Here is a 23131-nt window from a genome sequence, read left to right on the forward strand (position 1 = left end):
TCTCAGACATTAAAAAGGGAAAAAGAAAGGACAGTATATAACATGAAACAGCTAGTCATTAACACAGAGTATGGGAGCAAAATTGTATCACCAGTCTTGATTATTCCATGGGTGGAGTCACAGCAGCAGAAGACTCTCTACCCGATGGGATAGAATCTGACTCCATTCATCATCTGACCATTGTTTTGTGTGTCATGTCAGCCCTGCTTTTTTATTTACATTCTCAGCGTCTCTGAGCTTCGGAATGGCAAAGTGTTCCCCCTTCTGCCATTGTAGTTCTGCAGTTGATTCTGAGCATCATCGGGTGAGTAGAAGCACCATGATTACCTGACCAAACAGAAAGCTGAATCTGGTAGGGAACATCATCATGTATCTTACGCTCCTGTTCCTAAATTCCCTTTTGATAGGATCAGAAGGCCTTCCTTGGTTGTTTACTGCCTGTTGAAGTTGGGAAAAAGTATATATGCTCTATCAGCTTTTGGAGGTCCATTCAGTCTTGCTGCCTGCAGTATAGGTTTTGGGCAAGTATTGCTCTAGAATGTGCTGCAGGTCTTGGGGGAGAATAAGTGGCAGGAAAGCACTAGGACACAGTGAGCTCTTACCACTATAACATTATAACAGGCCTTCTGTTTGGAGCTTATTCGGAATGAGGGATTCAAATCACTGCTGTACCCTTGAACTTTGTGCCTGTTCAATCACTCCCATTATATGTACATTGTTCCTGTGATTACACCCATCATCCTTATTAGACCAAATGATCATCCTTTGTATTGCAGAATGAAGATCTTGCATGTCATATTTCATAGCTTTGACAGCAAAGCAGTTCTCCGACATTGTCTTTTTGACCATTCTTTCAACTTTTCATACTCTTTTGGATACCTTGTGAAGATTAGCACAAGGAAGATTAATGTTTATTGTGAATGTTTATTTTGTATTCTACAATAGATCTTGATTGCAACTTTGCAACAGGAACTTACCACAGGGGTTGATTGTTGGTTAATTGCTTCATTGTATCCATGCCATAGGGACAAGAAGATCCCACCCTTCAGGTCCTAGGTCCTTCTCCAGCCAGTGTTGCTGAGTCATAGAGGAGCCCTTGTCCTGCTGCATCTTATTAGAGTGCTCAGCAGTGTATATTCTGTGGCAAGAGCTTAAGTAGAATTCCAAAGATACCCCCCCCCCTTGCTTCTCACACAAAGCTGTTGCCTTGCACTTCTAAAAGCTACCCTCGGAGTCACATTTTCCAGAATGAAAGAATGAACCACAGGACTTATGGATGCAAGGACAGAGGGAGACGGAAAACAACCTCCATGCACAACTGAGGGTCAATCGTGGACGCAGCAAAATTAAAGCCCCCTCTGCTTTTCGCTCACTGCTTACACCAGTGCCGCCTTATTGATCTTTTCACCATCCTTTGATAGACAACTGAAATCCTCAAGTCCTTGGCCTCCCCCAAAGCTGCTACTGCACTCCTTCCACTGGCACATGAACAGAAGGAAAAAATATGAGTAGCGGCAGGTGTGCCAGCTGTCTACTAGGCACATAGTTGAGTGTTCTGGACACAACTTTCCACATTGTCATTGGTTCATTGTGTTCTTGTGTCCGGTCACCATCCCTATAGCACCATCCATAACTTGCCCCACTCTACTTAAGCCTCAAATGCCGTGAATCAGCCCAGAATCTCTCACGCCCGATTCCTGTCCTGGGCTTTTTAGTCTTCTATGAGAAACTGCCTATACCAGTTTTTCTTTTTTAAAGTTGTGGAGTCCCTCCCATACTCCAGTCTCACTAGGCTCTTCTAACCAAAACCATGGTTTCCACTTACTCAATCATAGGGCAGGGGCCAAGTGACAACTGTCAGATATTATAGGAAAGATAATTTCATGTGTACACAGAACAGTCAAGGTTTTTCCACTTTCTCATGGAAGACTCTTACTTGTTTCAGAAATACTTGGGTAAACAATAAGATATGTGGAATAAATCAAGGAGTATTTAGCATTGTTTATTAGCTTGCCTGCACCATTACAGAAGAAGAAGAAGCTCATGTAATCAGTCACCCACATTTCTAATGTCACTGAGAGTACTTTGGAAAAGGTCTGTGTCACATGGTTGATCTCACAGACAGACTAAGAAATAAATGTAATGACATGGGATCTGCTGGTGATTTAGAAATGATCAAGTGCTTCCATTGTATTTTATTTTCTGAGTCTCGAGTTGATTTCGTAAAAAATCTTTCACTTAGGAATTGATCCATTGGCTTAGTAATGCCTCATTTGCAAACTCCTAAGGACAGATTTGGTTTAATATTCTTAACCCTGATTGCATTCACTCACTGACTCTGAGACAGCTGTTTTCAGCATTACTTTGTTGAGGTGAGATGAGCCATGCAGAGATTTTACTGTTTTAAGGTCCTTTATTGAATTCATTTGCTGTGCATATGCTACTGCTTTGATACCCTACCTGGCCATTACTTCGGAAAGCCTAGTAACATTGACAGTGTAACGGGCCAAAGGAATTCGATCATGGCTGCTAAAAGTGATGGAAGTTTCAGATGTAATTGTGTGTTGACATCACAAGCTGAAAAGTACATCCATTTTAAATATAAATAATAGATGTGTGCAAGCTATTACCATTGTTTACATAAGGAAACCATTGCTACAGGCACAAAACTTACTTTGGCCTTGGGTATTTTACAGTTGGACCAGATTTGCATTTCTTTTGATGGAGGCAAAACCACCATGAACTTTGCCGAAGCTGCTTTGTTGATTCAGGGATCGGCCTGTATCTACAGCAAAAAGGTAAGGAGAATTAGAGAACAATCATTTCTTTTCACAAAGGCTGTTTATATACTCTTATGTAATAATGAATCGGGCTGTCCTCAGTTCAGAAAAATTTGGGTATCGGAGCTACTCATTTACAGTTCTCCACCATCTTGTATTAGGAAAGCTTGAACTGTTGATAACACACTTGTTACCTACATTATAACCAGAATTTGTGAGAGCATAGTGCCATCCCTGGCGAAATCCAGGATTAGGGAGAACATAACTATTCTCCTCTTCTATACCCATAATTTGATGGGAAGGGCCTAATCCCATTCCCTTCTTTTGCACCCTTAATCATGAAAAACATTGTCAGGCGTGAGTATTTAGGAATGAGGGGCACCATTATCATCTGTTGTACGCTTTATTAGGGAAGGCTGAACTGACCAGGCCTCAGGCGTTAGGTTTTTTTTTTTTCCCGCAGGAGGGTGGGGGCCACCTTTGTTCCTGGGGGCTTGTTTTGTAGCAGTGTAATAGGTCTAAAAGCATTGCAGAGTCGTTTGTACATCCAACAGTTTTCAGGCAACAAAAAAATGGAATGATTGGGTTTTGTCAAGTGGCAGTTTCAACTCATCTAAGGTAGCGCAGAGGGTTAATGTGCCTACTGCAAGAACACATACTATGTAGATCGGAGAACAGTATTCTGTGTGCATAGCTCAGTGGGATACTGCTTTGCCACAGAGCTACTTTTGTTGCTGTGCAGTTCATAAGTTACAATCATAGAGCTATAACAGCTGCTTACAAACTTCATGGTACAGGTTAGAAAGTTGTGGTTTCCTGGTCTTTGATTATACTAAATTTGCTTAAAAAAGGGCTTGTTTAGGGAGAAATAAATTATTATTAATAAAAATGAACCCTAACCGCTGTGTTAGTCTGAATCCTGAGTTTATGCTTCCCCAGATCAAGCACTCTTATTAAACGCCTATCAGTGTGGATGATATATGAATGCTACACCTTGTAATCCCCTTTGTCAGCATTTTCTATCCACTGATTTACAAACGTATGACTCATTGTCTCTGTATGTGTGTGTGATGTAAAGTGCCCAGGAAAACGGATCTTGGGCGAGCAGAAATATTATTCTCTTCTGTACCAGTTATTGGAGGGTAGCAGAGAGCCCTTCCTCAGTCTCCACAAAATACAACTCTTATCTATGGAGAATTCGTGTTGACACAGGCAGAATCTAATGCCTTGAAATCCGTGAACAGGGAAGCAAACCTTTCTTTCCAAAATTCTCCCCTTTGTATTTTGTAACAGTGACCAGTCCCATTATAGCTGCATTCGAGCCATCCTCCCTGTAGCCCTGCTTTAACTTGTATTTTTTACCTCCCTATTACTGTTGTGCCTTGAGGTACGAGTCTCGACTCTTCATGTGTTTGAAGTGCACATTTAGCCACATTCAGCTTCGGTTTCTTGAGAGTGTTGCGCAACGGCCAACAGTTGCTCTTGGAGATAGTGATTTGTCTCATCAGTTTTCTGGGTATTAAAGACCTTGACGGTATCACTAATTGAGACTGTATTGTATGTGTTTTGACTTATTTGCCCCAGTGATAAGTTTCTCTTCTTCCACAGGTGGAGTATCTGTACTCACTCGTCTACCAAGCTCTTGACTTCATCTCCAACAAAAAGTAAGCTTTGTTGTCCTTTGCTGGTTTTCACCTCACTGTAAACCGGTCTCCTAGTTTAGTTGTGTCATTCATATAATCTCTGAGCACCTGCTGCAATATTGTCTTAAATACCTTTTATATCCTTTTTATCATTTCGTCATAAGTCTGAAATACAGTGAGATGATTGATTGATTCACTGGTACTTTAGACTCTGTTTTGGGATGTGTATCCCCTCACTGTAATTACATTTCTATAGTCTTTGCCCTTGCAGTCAATCATTTATAGCTTACAGGCGCAGGAGTCTTCTTTCTAGGCATCTAAAATCTAAAGCGTTTTCACGGTCAGTCATAGCGCATATCTACTATATCTTGTGCTATGGCTGATTTGCTCCAATAGACAAAACATTTATCAACTTGGAACCTCATGCATCGCATTATTTTTACAATTACACTCAACCCTCCAAATGTTTGAATTAAATTAACACCGTTGTGTGGCACTTGTGTTTAAAAGGTAGTATACTGAGAGTTTAACATCTTTTTCTTCTGGTTGAACCAGAGTAGAGGGGCCTGTGATAAGGAATTGCTTTCAGAATTGTACCCACTTTTTTGTAACAAGATGGCAAATGGGAATGTCTCATAATGTTCTTAGGCATGCTAGTATAAGCCTGGCATATTGTAATACAGCAGGGTGCAGTGGTTGTGATCAGTTAAAATGGAGATCTGTGCTCTGCTGCTCCTTTATCTTGCAGCAAAAATGTCATCTAGTCACCAAGGCCATAGATTGCCATCCATCGAAATGTTTTCTGTATAATCTGGGCAGAAACCACTAACAATTAGCAGGCTCTTGCTGCTCGCTAATATTCTTTCTAAAAATAGAAATTGCTGCTTGTTTCTATTTCTTTTTACTTCTTCATTTCCTAATCAAAAACTTTTCAAAGATTTTTTTGAGTTTGAAATGGATAAAATTAAAAGATTCAAAGCAACAAAAACAGTAAGAAGTTTGTAGACTAAAATCAAACATTAATACATTTATAAAACAATGATGAGTACAGCAATACAATTTTGAATGAATAAATAAAATATACCATGTAACAACAAGTTGAAAAACTACTAAAAATGAAAAGCTAAAGACAATAAAAAAGAACAAGAAATTAAAACTAAAAGGAACAAAGGAAAAAGTTTACACGGGTGTCTCATAATTAATACACAATGTACAAGGAAAAGACGCAGTAGTAAGAATTAATCATTTTATCACCTTCAACATGACAATATATGATCTCGATTCATAATCAATAAGGATCAACAGTAACATGTCATGAAGGCTCATGAAATGTTGCTGTAGATATGGGAATTTGAGAAGCATTTCAACGAATATTGAAAGCTATTCAATGATGGAAAGCCATATAATTTCACACTTACTTGAAGAGTCTAACCTCCATCTGTGAATGCTGCCAGGATTATGATTAAAACAAATAGCATTCTACTATGTATCAGTTGTCCATCCAATTCGGAGCTACCTGCTTAATAGCAGTTGCCATAAAAAAGATCAGCAATTTTCTCTTTATCTTGTAAAAAAATGCCATTCATCAGGAACAATGCCTAGGAGAATTTTAGAAATATTAAAAGCAATTTGCAAATTAAAATTATGTAGGAAGTTGGCTCTGTATATACTATCTCAAAGTGAGAGATAGTGTGCACATAGTCCAAGGGTTCCCCTTAGAGGTTGATAGTGACAAAATTAGATAATACTAATGCTGTATTTTGTGGTAGTGTGGTCGAGCAGTAGGCTTATCAGAGGGTAGTGTTAAGCATTTGTCGTACACACATAGGCAATTAATGAGGAACACACACTCAAAGACTTAACTCCAGGCCAATAGTTTTTATATAGAAAAATATATTTTCTTAATTTTTTTTAGATCCACAAAATTCCAGATTTGAGGTAAGTACATAAAATGCAATTTACTTCACAGAGGTAAGTATAGAACTTTGATTTAAAACAGTAGTACACACCGTTTTGGTTAAAATGGCAATAAGCTAAAATTAAAGTTCCTGAGGGAGGTTAGTTTGGTTAGGTTTCTCAGGTAAGTAAAGCACTTACACAGTCAGTCTCCTGGGCATAGACAGCCCACTGTTGGGGGTTCAAGGCAACCTCAAAGCCACAGCACCAGCAACACAGGGCTGGTCAGGTGCAGAGGTCAAAGGAGGGCCCAAAACACATAGGCGCTTATGAAAAGCAGGGGTGCTCCGGTCCTAGTCTGCTTACAGGTAAATACCTGTGTCCTTGGGGAGCAGACCAGGGGGGTTTGTAGAGCACTGGGGGGAGGGGGGGGGAGGCACACACAAGCCCACAAAACAGACCCTCAGTGGAACAGTGGCGGCTGGGTGCAGTAGACAAAGTAGGCATCAGGTTTGCTATTGTAAGCAATGGAGGGCCCCTGGGGTCACTTAGGCTATGCAGGCAAGGCATAGGGGGGCTTCTCTGGCTAGCCACCGACTGGGCTAGGATGAGGCCCGTCTGCTGGTCACTCCTGCACTGGTAAGTGGTTCCTCTGGGGGCTGCGGGTGCAGTGCTTGGTCTAGGCGTCGGGTTCCTTTGTTACCAGGCAGTCGCAGTCAGGGGGAGCCTCTGGATCCTCTCTGCATGTGTCGCTGGGGAAGGGGGATCCTCTCAGCGTGACCATGTTGTTGGAGTTGCCTGGGAGTCCTCTCTGCAGTGTTGGTTTCTCCAAACTCGAGCCGGGGGCTTCGGGTGCAGAGTGTGAAGACTCACGCTTGTGGCGGGAAGAGGAGTATCTTTAAAAGTTGCTTTAAAGTTGCAAAATTGTTGCAGTTTCTGAACTTTTGCCGCAATTTCTGAACATTGCCGCTGTTCTCTGGAGTTTCTTGGTCCTTTAGGTGCAGGGCAGTCGTCTGAGTCCTCAGAGGTCGCTGGTCCCGTCGGATGTGTCGCTGTGCAGGTTCTTTGAGTCTGGAGACAGGCCGGTAGGGCTGAGGCCAAGTCAGTTGGTGTCTCCGTCGTCTCTGCTGGGCTTTCAGGTCAGCACATCCCTATTCCTATGGGGGGGAATCCTCCAAACTCAAGATGGAGGATTTCTAAAGGCAGGGGTCACCTCAGCTCAGGGCACCTTAGGGGCTGTCCTGTCTGGTAGGTGACTCCTCCTTGTTTTTCTCATTATCTCCTCCGGGCAGAAGTGGGAGCTGTGTCCAGAGGTGCAGGCATCTCCACTAGCTGGGAGGTCCTGAAGTGCTGTAACAGGCAGGAGCCTTTGAGGTTCACCGCCAGGTGTTAGAGTTCCTTCAGGGGGAGTTGAGAAGCACCTCCACCCAGTGCAGGCTTTGTTCCTGGCCACAGAGTGACAAAGGCACTCGCCCCATGTGGCCAGAAACTTGTCTGGTTGTGGCAGGCTGGCAGAAATTGGTCAGCCTAGCACTAGGAGTCGGACTGGTATTCAGGGGGTATCTCTAAGATGCCCTGTGGGTATATTTTACAATAAAATCTACACTGGCATCAGTGTGCATTTATTGTGCTGAGAAGTTTGATACCAAACTTCCCAGATTTCAGTGTAGCCATTATGGAACTGTGGAGTTCGTGCATGACAGACTCCCAGACCATATACTCTTTATGGCTACCCTGCACTTACAATGTCTAAGGTTTTGCTTAGACACTGTAGGGGCATAGTGCTTATGCAACTATGCCCTCACCTGTGGTATAGTGCACCGTGCCTTAGGGCTGTAAGACCTGCTAGAGGGTTGACTTACCTATGCCACAGGCAGTGTGAGGTGGGCATGGCACTCGAGGGGAGTACCATGTCGACTTAGTCTTTTTCTCCCCACCAGCACACACAAGCTGTGAGGCAGTGTGCATGTGCTGAGTGAGGGGTCCGCAGGGTGGCATTATACATGCTGCAGCCCTTAGAGACCTTCCCTGGTCACAGGGCCCTTGGTACCAGGGGTACCATTTACAAGGGACTTATCTGTGTGCAGGGCTGTGCCAATTGTGGGAACAAAGGTACAGTTCAGGGAAAGAATACTGGTTCTGGGGCCTGGTTAGCAGGGTGCCAGCACACTTTGTCATAACTGGCATCAACAAAAGGCAAAAAGTTAAGGGATAACCATGCCAAGGAAGGCATTTCCTTACAAATTACAATAAATTTTCTCTCCTATAAATTACCAAAATAACTTGACAATAGCACCATAAAAAAAAAAATGAAAAACTGTGACAATTTCCAAATTACAGGACCACCACAAATTAGAAGTAGAGAAAATAGATAATATTTTTAACTATTTTGTAAAAGCTTACTTTTTCCATAATTGTCCTCCGTCTTTGGAACATCATCGTAGGTACAAAGTAAAAGGCTTTGTATCCCTTAATATACCAGCAGTATGTGTTAGTACTTCCCCCTACAACATAAACTCATCCACCAGGTGATCAAGGCCCCCTCAATTCCAGATATGTACTGTACACATCACTGCTGTAGTGTTCATAAGATATGAGTTCATCAACAGAGTAAATGATTACCCACCCCCATGCACCCAACACACATACATCCTGGTAATGCGTCTCCTTTCCGCCCTTGTTCTCTGCTGTTACTGCTCTTTTTGCATGCTCTTGTGTTTCTACACCTCTTTTTTTTTTTTTTTAAATAAACAAATACACGCAACATAATAAAAGAAAGCATTGCAGCCCAGTTAAGGCCCTGCCGCGCAGTTTAAAAAAAACCCACAATTCCCCTAGTGATTCCCAGACTCAGTCTGTACTCCTGCCGTCGGCCCCAAATTTTTATTGAATTTCAGAGCACAACCCCTAGTAACATAGATCGGTTCTTGTTTAGCACACCAGTCCGTGCTACATCTCCACGTTATCAAGCAAGGAGGCTGTGGTGATTGCCAGGTACTCGCTAAATCTGTCTTGGCCACAGGTGCTGCCAGATCAACCAGTATCCTATCTCCCCTCACACCCGCAAACTCATCCAGAAGGGCCACCCTTGGGGTCAAAGTGAGAGGTCTGGCCAGAATCGCAGGGAGAGCATTACCTATCTGATCCTAATACTGGGCAAATGCAGGACATTGCCAGACAATGTGGAGAAAGTCTGTGCAAGGGGATGAGGATTGAGTGCAATCTTAGGAGGAATGCCCACGTGCCAGAGACTTTGAGGTGTCATAGGTTAAATGGAGATAATGAAATTGAGTTAGTTCAAGTCTCGCAGATATCGCCAACGCCCGAGGAGCCATGCATACCTCGCACCACTCCACCTCCTCCAGTTCCCCCCTCCACTTCCTTCCACTCATCCCTCCCATTTCCCCCTGAGTGGGTCTAATGTCTCTGGGACATTATAAACTAGGGAATGATGTATCCCGATAACCCAGACCACCGATCAACAGTCACACCTCCAGGGTGCTAAAATAGGGTAAATCTTTTAAGCGAGTGCAGTATTGTCCGAGTGCATGTCTCAACTGCAGGTATTTGTGAAATTGGGTGTAAGAGAGTGTAAAATGAGCTTGGAGATCTTCAAAAGAGTTCATGGAAGACCTGTGACACATGTCTCCCAGTACCTAAATCCCAATCGGATCTCTGTTTTGGAAGTCCTCCAACCGTGCCCTGTGGTCTAGCCAGTGCCCCCTCCAACGAGTGGTTTGTTGGGTCAGTTGCCCTACTCAACTGGTGAATTTGTTGTCTGCCCTCCACACCAAGAATATCTTTCTGGTGGCCTCCGGAGTGTCGAGGGGAAACGGCTGGTGATAAGGACTATGTATCACCCTGTCAAAACCAAGGCAGCTCAGCTCAAGCTGGTATGCCAGGTCATTCCAACCACGAGTCAACCAATTTTTGATAACCAGGTGGTGAAATGTCCAGTAATATAGGCGGATGTCCACTACTCCCAGGCCACCACTGTACACTAAGCAACTGCATTTAGCTGGAGCCATGCAGGGGACACTATCCCAGCAGAGAAAGGACCGGACCACAGGCACCACTTCGGTGAACTTAGTGTTGGGAATATGGAGCAGGGAGTTCTGCATGTTATAAAGCAACAGGGGAGTTAAGATGGACATTGTTCCAAGCAGCTAGACTAGTCCTAGACTCCTTGAAAAAGGGGGTGGTGTAAGGTTGAGCTGATGTGTGAGCTCCGGTACTGTTATGTGGACCCCTAAGTATCTGAAGCTCAGACAGCAGGTATGTCAGACTGCCATTTGAGCATCGCAGTACCTCCCTTTAGAGGAATTTAAAGTGATTTCCCTGGTTTACCCTGAGTCCCAAGGCATCCTCAAAAAGACCGTGGGAACAACAAGAAACAGGAGAACATCATCCACATATAATGCAATCCTGTCCTCCAGCATCCCACTTCATGTCCAGCGCTGTATCTGAATGTGGCAACAGACTATACAAGTTTATGGGTTCTATGGCCAGAGCCAAGAGGAATGGGGAAAGGGGACAATCTTGCAGAGTCCTGCACCGCATCTGGAATTTGCAAGAAAGCACAGACATGATGAGGAACTTTGTTGAGGGTCGCAAGTATAGGAGAACCACCAAGGTACGAAAGCAGGGGCCAAATCAAGATAATTCCAATCCAGAGTGTGAAAGGCCTTTTCAAAGTTCGCAAGTAATAAGGCCACCTCCTCCGCAATGTCGTTTCTGTGAGCTAGGGCCACACGTACTTTGCGGACCCAGTGTCTAGAGTCGCGGTTAGGCATAAAAGCAATCAAGGAAGGACTAGTTGCAGCCTAGTCGCAAAACATTTAACATAGATTTTAACCACTGTTTTAATCAGGCACATAGGGCGATACGAGGTCGTAACTCGTCGCTTGGCATTCTGATTTAGGAAGGAGTACAGTGGTTCTGGAGGGTGCGGCCCTTGTTTCTTCCCCCCCTTATTTATATAGTAAAAAAATATGTGGGGCGACACTGTCACGAAAGTTATATTAACCCCTAGGAAGAGCAACAAATATTGAAGAGACATTGCCCAGAGCTTCTGCTTAACTGCATTGAAGATCTGCGCTGGACCTGGGGTCGTACCAGGTTTCAATTATTGGATGGGAGCCAGGATCTCAACTTCAGTGATAGGAGAGTCTAATGACATTTGTTGGAGTTGTGTCAGACGGAAGAGAGTTAGTTAAGGTAAAAACAGCTAGGCCAGCTCAGGGCAGGCCGCAGCTGATGGGTATACAGTGTCTTGTAATAATAATCTGCAAATAAATACGCAGTTGCCTTCATGGTCGTGACTAAGCACCCCGAAGTGTCGTCTATTCAAGGAATGAGTGGGGAGCTGACATTCCTAGTGGCCAGTCTATAGAGAAGCATAGTACTTTTATCACCATAGTCATATTCTTAACCCATTCTTTGGGTTGAGGCACGCCCACATTGGCAGGGCTCGTAGAAGACCAAATGGCGCAGAGATGTCCCATCAATCAATCTCTAATTGTCTGTTCAGTGATTCATTTGCGTGTATTCCTTCCAAAAGTTTCCATCCGGACTATGTGGGTCTCAAGCTCCATAATGTGCTGGTGTCTGTTGCCATCTGGGCGCTTGAGGTACGCTTTACCTGCCCCAAGAAATGTGGGTTTGTTTGCGCCCATAATGTATGAGCCCTCTGAACCGTTCCCTTGTTGGTCTCAAAATAGGAACGCAATGCCTTGGACACATGGTCACAGAGGCTGTCATCCATGAAGAACCAGGTGTTCAGACACCACATAATCTTACTATGATGTACCAGGATGTGAAACAAAGCGAGGGGGGCGGGGAGGAATTATTAATCTGAGATACCACTAGGGAGCATATTGACAGCCGAAGTACCAAAGAGATCATCCAGGATCTAAGAATCTTGAAGAGAGGTTGTGGGTCTCGTGAAGTGACGCGTGGGTCCAGTCAGGTAGTGCGAAGAGTCACTCGCAGAATCCCTCAGGCTGGAATGTGCTCCACCTGTCGTCTCTGCCATTCCTCCACGGGCCGCCATTCGCCCCCGTATTCACGCCTACCTTATGCTCTCCCTCAGCCCGGCACTATTTTAAAAGGGGGAATCGCAGCAAGGTCTGTGGTGAACGCACTGCCCCAGGGGCTCCAACACGGCATAAGCCAGTTCCCGCTTATCGGTCTGACACCATAGGGAACATGGGGTAGGGCCAGCACAGTGCTCAGGGGACCCAGGTCATCGGATTAGACAGGATGGCAGAGGAGGTCCAGAAAGCATCACTAAGGTGCACCCAGCATTTTGGCTGCTTTGGCCACAACCCCTGTTTCAACACCCCTTAGTAATATTTCCTTTCTTTCCATATTCTTTTGTTTTATTAGAACTTACCTGTTCACACTTTTACTGCAACTGATTATTTTTCCAGTTCTTCCCCAAGAATTGACTCTTCTACTTCCCAAGCTCCCCTGGTATTTCGATTGCTTCCTTCTTTCCCAGCGGAAAGGCTGATCCTCCCTATTTCCTACCTGCCATTCCATTCTTTCTAACCCATTTTGTTGCTCTTGTAGTCAAAGCATTCTTCCTCTCATACTCCAACAGTATTACTAACTCACCCCTATGCTTTCCTGGTATTCCTGCTTCTCCTACCTTCCTATCCCCCGTTTGCTACCTCCCATACTGTCCTTCCCATGTGCCTTCTGTAATGCAGCCTCGCTCGAGCCTTTCCCTAAGGTCCATTTTTTGTTTTGTACTTTCTTGGCCACCATACATTGTGCTGCCCTGAACTTTCATTCCCTTTGCCATGGTTCTTGAACCAGTGAGCAATGGAGACATTTAAATAAAAAAGTCTTACTTTCACACTGGTAAGACTGTACACTGCCACAAAGGGGCACACTTCTAAAGCTCAGAGTTGGCCATGCAGTAGCAGGTGGACAAGGGAGCATACACTGCTTTTTCCTTTTTCCATTGCTCAGTGTTGTCATATCTTCTCAAATATATGCAAGATTTGAGACACCCAAGTTGGCTGTTTGAGATAGTTAATTTTCTAATCATTAATAATCATATCCATGGGACAAGTTGCTTCTTAAATCTACTTGTCCTCTGAAAAATCTGCTTGTGACTTTGGTGCCATGTAGTGCGCCGACAAATTATGGCAGCAATCTCATTATGTGAGAGCCCTGATAATAGCCTCTCTGATTATTACAGGGCTACTAGGGTAGTAGGGCTTGAATACTTGCAATTTCAATCCCTACTGTAGCAATTTCCTTATTTTGCCACCTTTCTGCAGGTCTACATACTGGGGCTGGAGGAAGCAGTAACTAATATTTCCAGGGCTGGAATGCCTTTGAGTCTGCAAACCTACTAATTTGCATGTTTTACGTACTTTTACCAGCTCTTCTCTGATCTTTTCCCATTAATTTACTTTTGACAATGGCAGAAGTAGAAGTTTTCCGAACCGTGGAAGAAAAGTGGTTGGAGGGAAAGTGAACTTGTAAACGCTCAATAGCTTTTCACATGAGCAAATCTACACATGCTCGTGCTAAAATACAGTTCACAAATATTCGCTAGTAGTACAACTTCCTGGTCTACTTCTGTAAGTTCCTGTGAGTTCATGAAAGCCACTAATTCAAAGACCTATACCATGGGTGCACTTTTGTGACTTTCTTTAAGAGTTGAGTCCCTAATTAGGTCTGTGGTGTAACAAAACTGGGGGACCCCTTGAGGGGGGGCTGCGGGGCCTTTGTTATGCCACTGGTGGTAGTGTGTGCTTTTTTAGACTAAAAACTTTTTTTTTGCTTTTTGTCAGTGTTTGATAGGATGGTGAGGGCCTGGCAGCTCCCACAACAATAAAGTGTTACAAAAGCCATGTCAAAACAAGACACTCATAGATGAAACCAAAAGACTCACAAAAAATTATGAATCGGTTGACTTTGCCAGTGCTTTTTTATTTTCATGCTTCCCATAATCTGGTTGAAAATGGTTACACTTGTTTTCCATTAGGAATTTTTTTGGGAAATACTGGCATTTTGCTAAATGACGCTTAAAAGAAATAGCAGCTAAAATTTCATAGTAGTGAAACGTTTTTTTCCTACTTGCATTTTTTTCCTGACCATTTCGTTTTGAAAACAAAGAATCATCCCTTTTGCTTACAAGCTTCTGCAAACATTTGCGTCTAATCGCAGAGCATTCTGGGAACATTATATATTGTTAAACTTTTCAAATATGTTTGTACAGTGTTTTTTTTCTTTTTTTTTTTTTAATCTTTTAAAAAATATTTACTGGAACCACTGTCATTAATGCAGTGTGACCTTAAAATGTTTATTCTAAGCATTCTCCCTAATAATGAAGGCTTTTCGTTAATGAACCATAAATACAAGTTCGAACAGCATTAACACAAGAACACATATTACCTCAACTGCAGACAGTTCCCTTCCCTATAAACTGGCAGCCTAAGGGTTTGTGCTGCAGGGGATGGGCCTACTTGTCCCAAGGACAAAATAAACATGAGCACTTGTTGCCCTGGACCCCAAACAGGATGTCCCTAGCAGAATAGGATATATCAATATACGTAGCAATCTCAATCTGCATATCCTGAAGGTGCCTTTTGCTTCCTTTCCTATGAACTTCACTTAGTTTAAAAACAAGATTAAACCATCAACTGCCTGGAGAGCCTTGTAAATTCTTTCTTTTCATTATAGAACAATTTGGCACTATTGCCGTAAGACAGTAGACTTTTTGACTCAGGCTGCACTGCAGCGTTGGAGCCAGTGTGCTTTTCCATTCTGAATCGGAAAGCCTGGCTCTCCAAGTTGCCTTAGATAAAATTAGATGTTGCAGAAAGTTTTGTTTCATTCAGTATCATTGAGGGTTTTCACATATCTTTACTTTTTTCTGTCAAGGTACTCTCCAGGTGCCACATCAGCCTTTTGATAAGTGTTGTAACTGCAGTGGCACAAGTCGGTGAAAGACAAACCTGTATATGCTTTATGTCAGGCACACAGTGAGTGAGTAGAGCATTTGTCAGGAGATGTTGGTAAGGAGATTGGAAAAAAAGGGAAGTGATTCTCTCAAGAACTAAGCTAGACATTTTAGGAATCCATAACAGAGTAATCTTTTTTTGTGGACTAAAACTGAAAAGGGGATGGTCAGGTGTTATGCCTTCACCTCTGACTTTTAGATCCACTTTGATACCTCAAGGAGCCTCTTGGACCATGGGTCACGCTAGGCTACACAAGAGAAACTTCCACAGTGACACGCCTGATCTTTTCAGGTTCCATTCTTTAGTGGCTACTTGTCACCTTCTTTTCTTGATACTTTAATTGTTTCTTTAGGCAAGAATCGTATCCATATTTCACTTCTTCTGAGTCTCCTGGCAATTAAAATAAGCTGATTGATCCTGTCTGAGTAGGAGCCTGTGGAAACTTAGCTACTGATGTAAAGGCTGCAAGCTATTCACCTTTCCTGGGGCCATATAAAAGGCCCCTGATTCTGTTCATGGGTCTGCACCCAAGAAGCAAGATTTTTACAAAATGATCCAGGAAGGAGGCTTTCTCCCATCAGATTATTAGTAGAGTGAACAATATGGTATACCATATACTAGTGGATGTTGCCATGGTCTTTCTTTGATATGTTGGACACGCCTCGCCTCATCACTCTTATACCAAGCACCCAGCAAAAAGTTAAGATCCTGCCTTTCTCAGTCTTCTTGTTTAGCACACAAATTAATAAAGAGACTCAATCATTGAAGGCCAGACTGAACATGCTGTAATTGTAAGACCTAGAGAAGACAGAAACTGCTAACCAAAGCACAATGCAGATCCATGGGATGAGGCTCACCCTATAGTAGGTTTAATCTCTAGTCACAGAAGCCTCAGCATCTTTTATGGAATCCTTTCCAACAGCAAAGACAATGAACCAAAAGACATTTGAGGATACCAGTTTTTGGGAGTATTTGGTAAACCCGTAGGACGTGCAACCAAACTATGATCCTTCTTATCTGCCTGCACAGTTGAGCATCCCGGTAAGTTGGAACATTACAGATCATCTTTGGAAATGACGATGATAACATGGAACAGATGGATGCCAGCCATTTTACAGAAAGATTATGCTTTGAGGTTCAAGATGCTCCTTTCAACCTGCAAGAATGCCCAAGCCTCTACACCTGGACTTGCCTTCCTCTTCTACTTAGATTATTTATGAAAGTCAAACTATCCAAGGTGAGAGCTGTCGTCACTGTGGGACGCTTTGCCAGTGGTTGGTTTCCAGGTCTCTTTCTGCTTGCTGAGTCTTTTCTTCCACAGGTGGTGCAATCCTCAATAAGTGTACTGTAGCCTGCTTGGATCTTGCAAACCTGCAGGATTTTAAATTAGCCAGTTTCTGCTCTTCCGCCTAACATGCATAGACATCCTAAATGAGGCATGTGCACAGTAAGAACCCAGATCTTCAAACTGAAGTAATCCTGTGTTTAGTGAAAAAGAAGTGGGTTGATCAGAGAATGTGAAAAAAAAAACTCTGTTTGGCAAAATCTGTCTTGTATTTTTCATTTGTAAGTGATCAAATGTTCATGTAGAGGCCCTTCTTAGATATCCTTTTTCTTTACTGTTCAGTAGGTTATTTTTTGGGGGGTGAAGGGGTGTCAAGGGGGCTGTAGTATATATTTTTTTAAATATATTTTTGGACTGGTGAAAATCTCATCCAGTGAGAAGAGCCTTCTCCATCATAGAAGCTGAACATAGCATTCACTAACTAAATTGGGGGCACCTCAGAGCAGCCAGACACAAATCTCACCTTCAGCACCCACTTAAAAGGTGACTTTTCTGTTCGCCATTACATCAACTGGGAGGAAGCGGAATACAGTCTGTGTTGTATGTTGACCTTTATATATTTCACATTGATGTTAATTGGGTTCCCCTAAGAATGTTTTCTTCTGTAGGCAATGTCAGATTGTGATGTAAATTGGGCATCCTTCGTGGTTTCTTCCTCTGTACTTTCTCTATGTTGAAGAGAGCTCTTGTGGCCTAAATGGGAAAACAGCACTTTAGTACCATTTGGGGAAGGCCACACAGATGTGAAAGACTAAACAGTGCTGTGTTAGTTATTGACCTAACCACATGGCCCTGCCTGTTTGTTAATATTTTTCGAAGCAGCTCTTAGCCCATTTAAAAAGTGCTGTGTATTGCCATGCCATCAATGTCCAAGAGATGCCATTAAAGTAGGCATAGAGCCTCTTTCACCACATGTAAAGCTGCCGCTCTATTCTTGAGCAGTTTTCCAGTCAATGAAATGTGCAAAGCAGCACACTTTTATCACACACAGTTGTCTGGGTTCATGAATATGAATATGAATATGAATGACATGCCAGTACAGAGAAGGACATTTTACGTTCTCATAATCATGCTTTCTCAAGGAGATTTTTGACAAATTCATTAAGGTCTCATCTAGCTCTCATGTAGATTGAATTAGTGTATGTTGAAGATCCTTTTTCTTGGTTTATCATTGTAGAACGTCTAGTTATCCCCCTAGTAGAGGACCAGGCTTTCTTAAAAAAAAAAAAAAAAAAAAGTGCTCTATTTGTGGTAGAGCAGCTTAGGCTTATCAAAAGGGAGTGCTAGAAATTTACTGTATACACACAGTAAATAAATGACACACACACCTACTCAATAAGGAGATCCAGACAAATGCCACGTATTTTTGTATATTTTTTAACACCAAGAACTTCGTTATTGGTTAAGTACTCTTTAAGTTAGTAATTTTTTAAGTATACAACAAATACACTTCTATTGACTTTAATGCAGTAATGCTATCCTATGGGGAAAGTAGTATACACTGCATATTGGTACTTGGCAACGACTTACAATACTGTTATTCTGGAGTTAAGGTAAGTAAGGGGTAAGGTCAAAGACAGCACCAACAGGTCACCAAGGTTATCTCTGGGGCATCCAGTTGCAAAGGTGCTTTTCAGCTTCTGGTGCCTCCCAGGATTTTGGAGGCAGAGCAGCTGCAGGATGAGTTGATTTTTGGTGAATTGACTTTGGCACAGTTGTTGAGGACAGCAGGCAGGCTGGCAAGGTTGAGGCCAAGTCATTTGCTGCTCCTCAGTTGTTGCTTTTCGTGGCCCTTCTGTGTCCTCCGTCTTAAGTCAGTAGAATCTAAGTTCCTGCTGGCAGGAGGCCACCTAAATATTGAATTTAGAGGTGTTATGAGGAATGAAGGGTAGTGGCCAGTGGGCTACTTGTCCTTGGGGTCACCACACCCCCTATATGACCACTTCCTGTGGTGACTGGACATAACCCTGTCCCAGAGTTCCTAATTTCACCACACACAAGATGGTGGAATTCTCCTTGTCGTGTTTACTTTAGGTAGCCCACCCTAGGGGTGTGACTAGCCTGACAATGTAACAGGCCTCCTGTCTATCCAGTTTCCAGCTTGTCCTGGTGGCAAATGAGCCTCAAGGCAGGGGGTTGCCTCTCCCATGTCTAGAAGAAGCTGGGGGTCGCACATCAAGGGTGGCAGCACTTTGAAGCCCCTGGCCTTGGTATGCATACTTACTGGCCATCCTGCTGGAGGAGGTGATAACACCTCCTGCCAGAGCAGGCATTGTTTCTGACCTCAGAGCATGGGCTCTCACCTTCAGGGTGTCAGAAACTCATGTGTAGTGGCAGGCTGGTCGAGACCAGTCAGCCAGCACACTAGGAGGCTAGCAGAGTTTCAGAGGGCATCTGTAAGGTGCCCTCTGGGTGTATGTCATAATAAATCCAATACTGACATCAGTATGGATTTATTAAGATGAGGTGTTTGGTACCAAACACCATAGGTTTCAGTGAAATCATTATGTAGTTGGTTAACTCGTTTTGACCAGTGCCCAGTACATACCTCACTTGTAATATCTAGCAGTGGCACTAGACATTACAGGGGCATATCTGTTCATGCACCCTGCCTTAGGGCTTCAAGGCCTGCTGTACGTGTGACTTTCATATAGCCCATGCATTGCTTTTGGCATGACACACTGAAGTTTTCAAACATAGTTGCACCATGCAACGCAGCCTGCAATGGTAATTTTGTGTGTGAGTCCTTTGAAGTACCATAATACATGCTTGAGCCCTTGGGGACCCTCTTTAGTACCCATGCCCAAGGTTCTAGGGGTACCATTTACTGGGGGCCTAGAGGGGTGCCTAAGTCCATGCCAGTTGGGTTGCAATTAGACTTTACTTGTTTTAAGGGAAAAGAGCACTGTCACTGAGATCTGATTAGTAGGCCTTAGTCCACTGTCAGTCGAAAACCAGCATCTAGAAGTTCTAAAGGGGGCAGAAAGTGGGTGGACACCTGCAAAGAAGTCCAGTTTTTTACAATCATCAAATTCAGCGGGCTCTGACTGACATTGTCCTCAATCCAGGTAGTCCAGAGCAACCTGCTAACCTAGGTTACAGTGCCAAATAACCGTTTCTGAAAAAAAGCCAAACATTTTAACTAGTTAACTCATTTTGCTTTTTTCAATTCTAATAGGGATCATAGAAAAGATCATTGATCTCCTTGAAATACATGTGTCTGGATCTTGTTAATCAAGTGCGCTGTTCAGTCTAGTTATGTATTAAAAATGCAAATGTGACTCTTCCTTTTGCATTGCTGTGGAGAATGTTAATCTCATTCACCCTCAGCCCAGCTTCTCTTGCCCACAATCAATCCACAACATGCAGAGACTCTGTTATGTGCCACATAAACTCATCAGAACTGCATGTTTCACTGAATATTGTGCATATGAAGGTGGAGTGCATCACCTACGATTGTTCTCATCACTTGGAAATCGAATGTTGGTGCTAGCTGCAAAGGTCTGTTGCATGCATAAAACTAACCCTTTAATCTGGCACAGTGAGGCATATTTGATGGCACAATAAAGAATTTCTTGCAATGTTGGTATCCTTAAAAGTAATGGTGAACTTTGTTTGTCTTGCACCCATCAATTTTTCTGGCACAATTAAAACAACTAGGGGGTGCGGGTAATTATTAAAATTGGATATATCCTTTTGTAAGATATAATATGTGGCTCTATTAGAAACATTGTCAGGCAAGTAGATGTGCTGTTCGTTGTTACGTTGATAGTCCTATTTTCTTACACATTGGTGGGTATGTTCACTGATACAGTAATGCACATTTTCTGTGGCAAAGCGAAGCTACATAACATCTCATTCTGTATAATTATTGTACTAAAACTATAGGGCTCCAAAATACTCAGACAATCTTTTGAAATGGCATGTCGTATGCCTATGTGTGAGTTTCCCGGAAATCTTCCCTGTTGCTTATTTTTTTGCTTGCAATATCGCCAACTGCTTTATTAGTGACATCACCTTCATGCAACTGTGAGTTGCATATTTGGTATCAATTTCACATTTAAAAAATGTAAATTTTATAGTTTTGTAGTGTTCGCGCTTTGATGCAATTTATACCAATTCATTCATAGTCAATGAGGATATTTTGGATATTGGCTTGTTCCTTGCTACTGTTTTATAGACGTTCTGGTGAGCCTTAGTTATTTTATAGGGGTGACTTTAATGTAAGTTAATTGGTGGTCAAAAATCTTTTTTAATTTCTGTTTTTAATAGGGGCTGAGTAAAACCCCTTTTACAAGGGTTCACTTTGTTGCACTTTATTTAAACAAGATGGTCTACAAAATGTGAGTTTTGGTGATGAAAATGTTGCTTAATTGTAACACTGCTTTTTCAAGCATGGGTGTTGCACTGGACTGGTGTAGTACCATTTTCTCCCTCCTGTTCTCTGAATTAAGGGTTTTATAGACCTGTAATTTTGGATCAAAAGAGGATGGCAGCAGATTTAGCTTGTCAGTTTTAAATACAGTTTAAAATCTTTTTATGATGAGGGTTATGCTTGCACGTACGTACTTGTTTTGAAGACGTTTCTGTGGATTTATTGTGTTAATGGGAAAGGGTAGATACATCGATGACTGCTTGATGATCTGGACAGGTGATTTACAAGAACTCGACAACTTTATTAACTATCTAAACAGAAATGAGTACAATATCCATTTCACTTCAGAACATAGTACTACTAGCATTCCCTTTCTGGACGTAGAACTTTTCATTTACAATAATAAAATAGAGAGTCGGTTATATAGGAAAAGTACCTCCTGTAACTCTATTTTACATGCAAAGAATGCACATCCGGTTCATCAAATCAATTCAATACCATATGGTGAGATGGTGAGGGCAAGACGTAATTGTAGTCTTGAGGAAGATTTTGGTGTATGCATAGATGACATGAGCAAGAGATTTAAAGCTCGGGGATATTCTACTCGGGTGATATAGCCCGTACTAGGGCTATGCATCTTAAAAGGTCAGACACATTGTCTAAAAAATCCCGACCTGGCGACACAATGATTCGTTGTATTGTTAATTACACAAAAACCGCCACTTTGCTTCATAAATGTATGTACAGACATTGGTATATTTTGACATCAGATCCTATTCTTGGAAAAGTGATTCCAGATACCCCGGTTTTCACCTACAGAAGAGGTAAAACTCTTAAGAACTTTCTATGTCCAAATTTTCGCAGCAAATTAAACCTGGATAACTGGCTGACTAACCGAGGAAAAGGTTTTTTTAAGTGTGGACATTGTGGAATGTGTAGATGGACCAGGTCGGGCATCTCCTCATTCAAGAGCTCGTCGGGTGTACAGTACAACATTAATTTGAATATTACATGTGAAAGTAAGTTTGTCATCTATATGATTATTTGCAGATGTGGCCTATACTATATAGGTAGCACTATTAGACCACTCAGAATTAGGGCAAGTGAACATTTCAGAGCCTTGAGACAGGAAGATGAGAGATACCCCATAGTGAACCATATGTTACACTGCCCTAAACAAAATAACACCTGTGGCTTCGAATTCTTTGGTTTTGATCACATCATCAGAGATCCGAGAGGGGGTAACAGGGAGTTAGCCCTCAGAAAAAGAGAATGCTACTGGATCCTTCAACTCAGAGCGGTAGAGGATGGTCTCAACACAAATTTCGAAATGGAATACTATTTGGGAGATTAATAGAACCTCTATTTGGCCTGACATATGTACACTAGACCGTTTGTATAAATTGTCTTCAACTTGTATTAACTGACTATGTTCGACGACATAGCACTATTCAATAGCTTATTTCTAATTGGCTTTCATATTTGATATTGACTCAATTGTATTAGTATGTTGGCTATTTTCGGATTTGTGCGAACCGTTTAACTGTTACTGAACTTAAGTTTGTACAATTCTTGAATGTATAGTGACTATTGATTTGCTACTGGATGTATTACTCGCAACTTTGTATCAATCCACCATTAATAATCTTCTGATGAAATAGTAATAATTTACATTACAATTCAGTGCTTTTCTTCAATGTATTTACTATATACCTCTTTCTATGTTTTCTCTTTCTGCATTTCAACAGAATGTTACTCTTTTTACTTTCTCAGTAGCTCTTGCTAATTTTCTCCTTTTTTTTTTTTACACATAGTAGACTTTTCATTTACGTACGGTTTCGTGACATATTCTCAGATTTGTTACAATTTGGTTTATGGGGGATTTATGGAATCTAGATGCTGTTTTTTCGCTCCTGGTGGTCAGTACCTCGCTTTGATACTTAGGCTTGGACCTTTTTGAACATTGTCCCTGTGGTTTATGGTTTGACTGGCTTGATGATGCATATAGAGATATTTTTTCCAATATTGCTTTGGATCGGTTCAGTTTTGGTCTTGGGAATATTGTATCAGGGATTTCCAAGATGGCGCCCGTTAATTGACGCGTAGTC

General features: G+C 42.3%; 1 protein-coding gene across 1 annotated transcript in view; it reads left to right on the plus strand.

Moving 5' to 3' along the window:
• Window positions 1-23131, plus strand: part of NCAPH2 (non-SMC condensin II complex subunit H2) — a 177826-nt gene that overhangs the window by 36595 nt on the left and 118100 nt on the right. The window contains exons 3-4 of the mRNA XM_069229446.1: window positions 2697-2798; window positions 4389-4444. Of these exons, the coding sequence (XP_069085547.1) occupies window positions 2697-2798; window positions 4389-4444 (158 nt within the window). The remainder of the gene's footprint in view (window positions 1-2696; window positions 2799-4388; window positions 4445-23131) is intronic.

This window comes from Pleurodeles waltl, chromosome 4_1 (genome assembly GCF_031143425.1).
Source record: "Pleurodeles waltl isolate 20211129_DDA chromosome 4_1, aPleWal1.hap1.20221129, whole genome shotgun sequence".
Lineage (NCBI taxonomy): Eukaryota > Metazoa > Chordata > Amphibia > Caudata > Salamandridae > Pleurodeles > Pleurodeles waltl.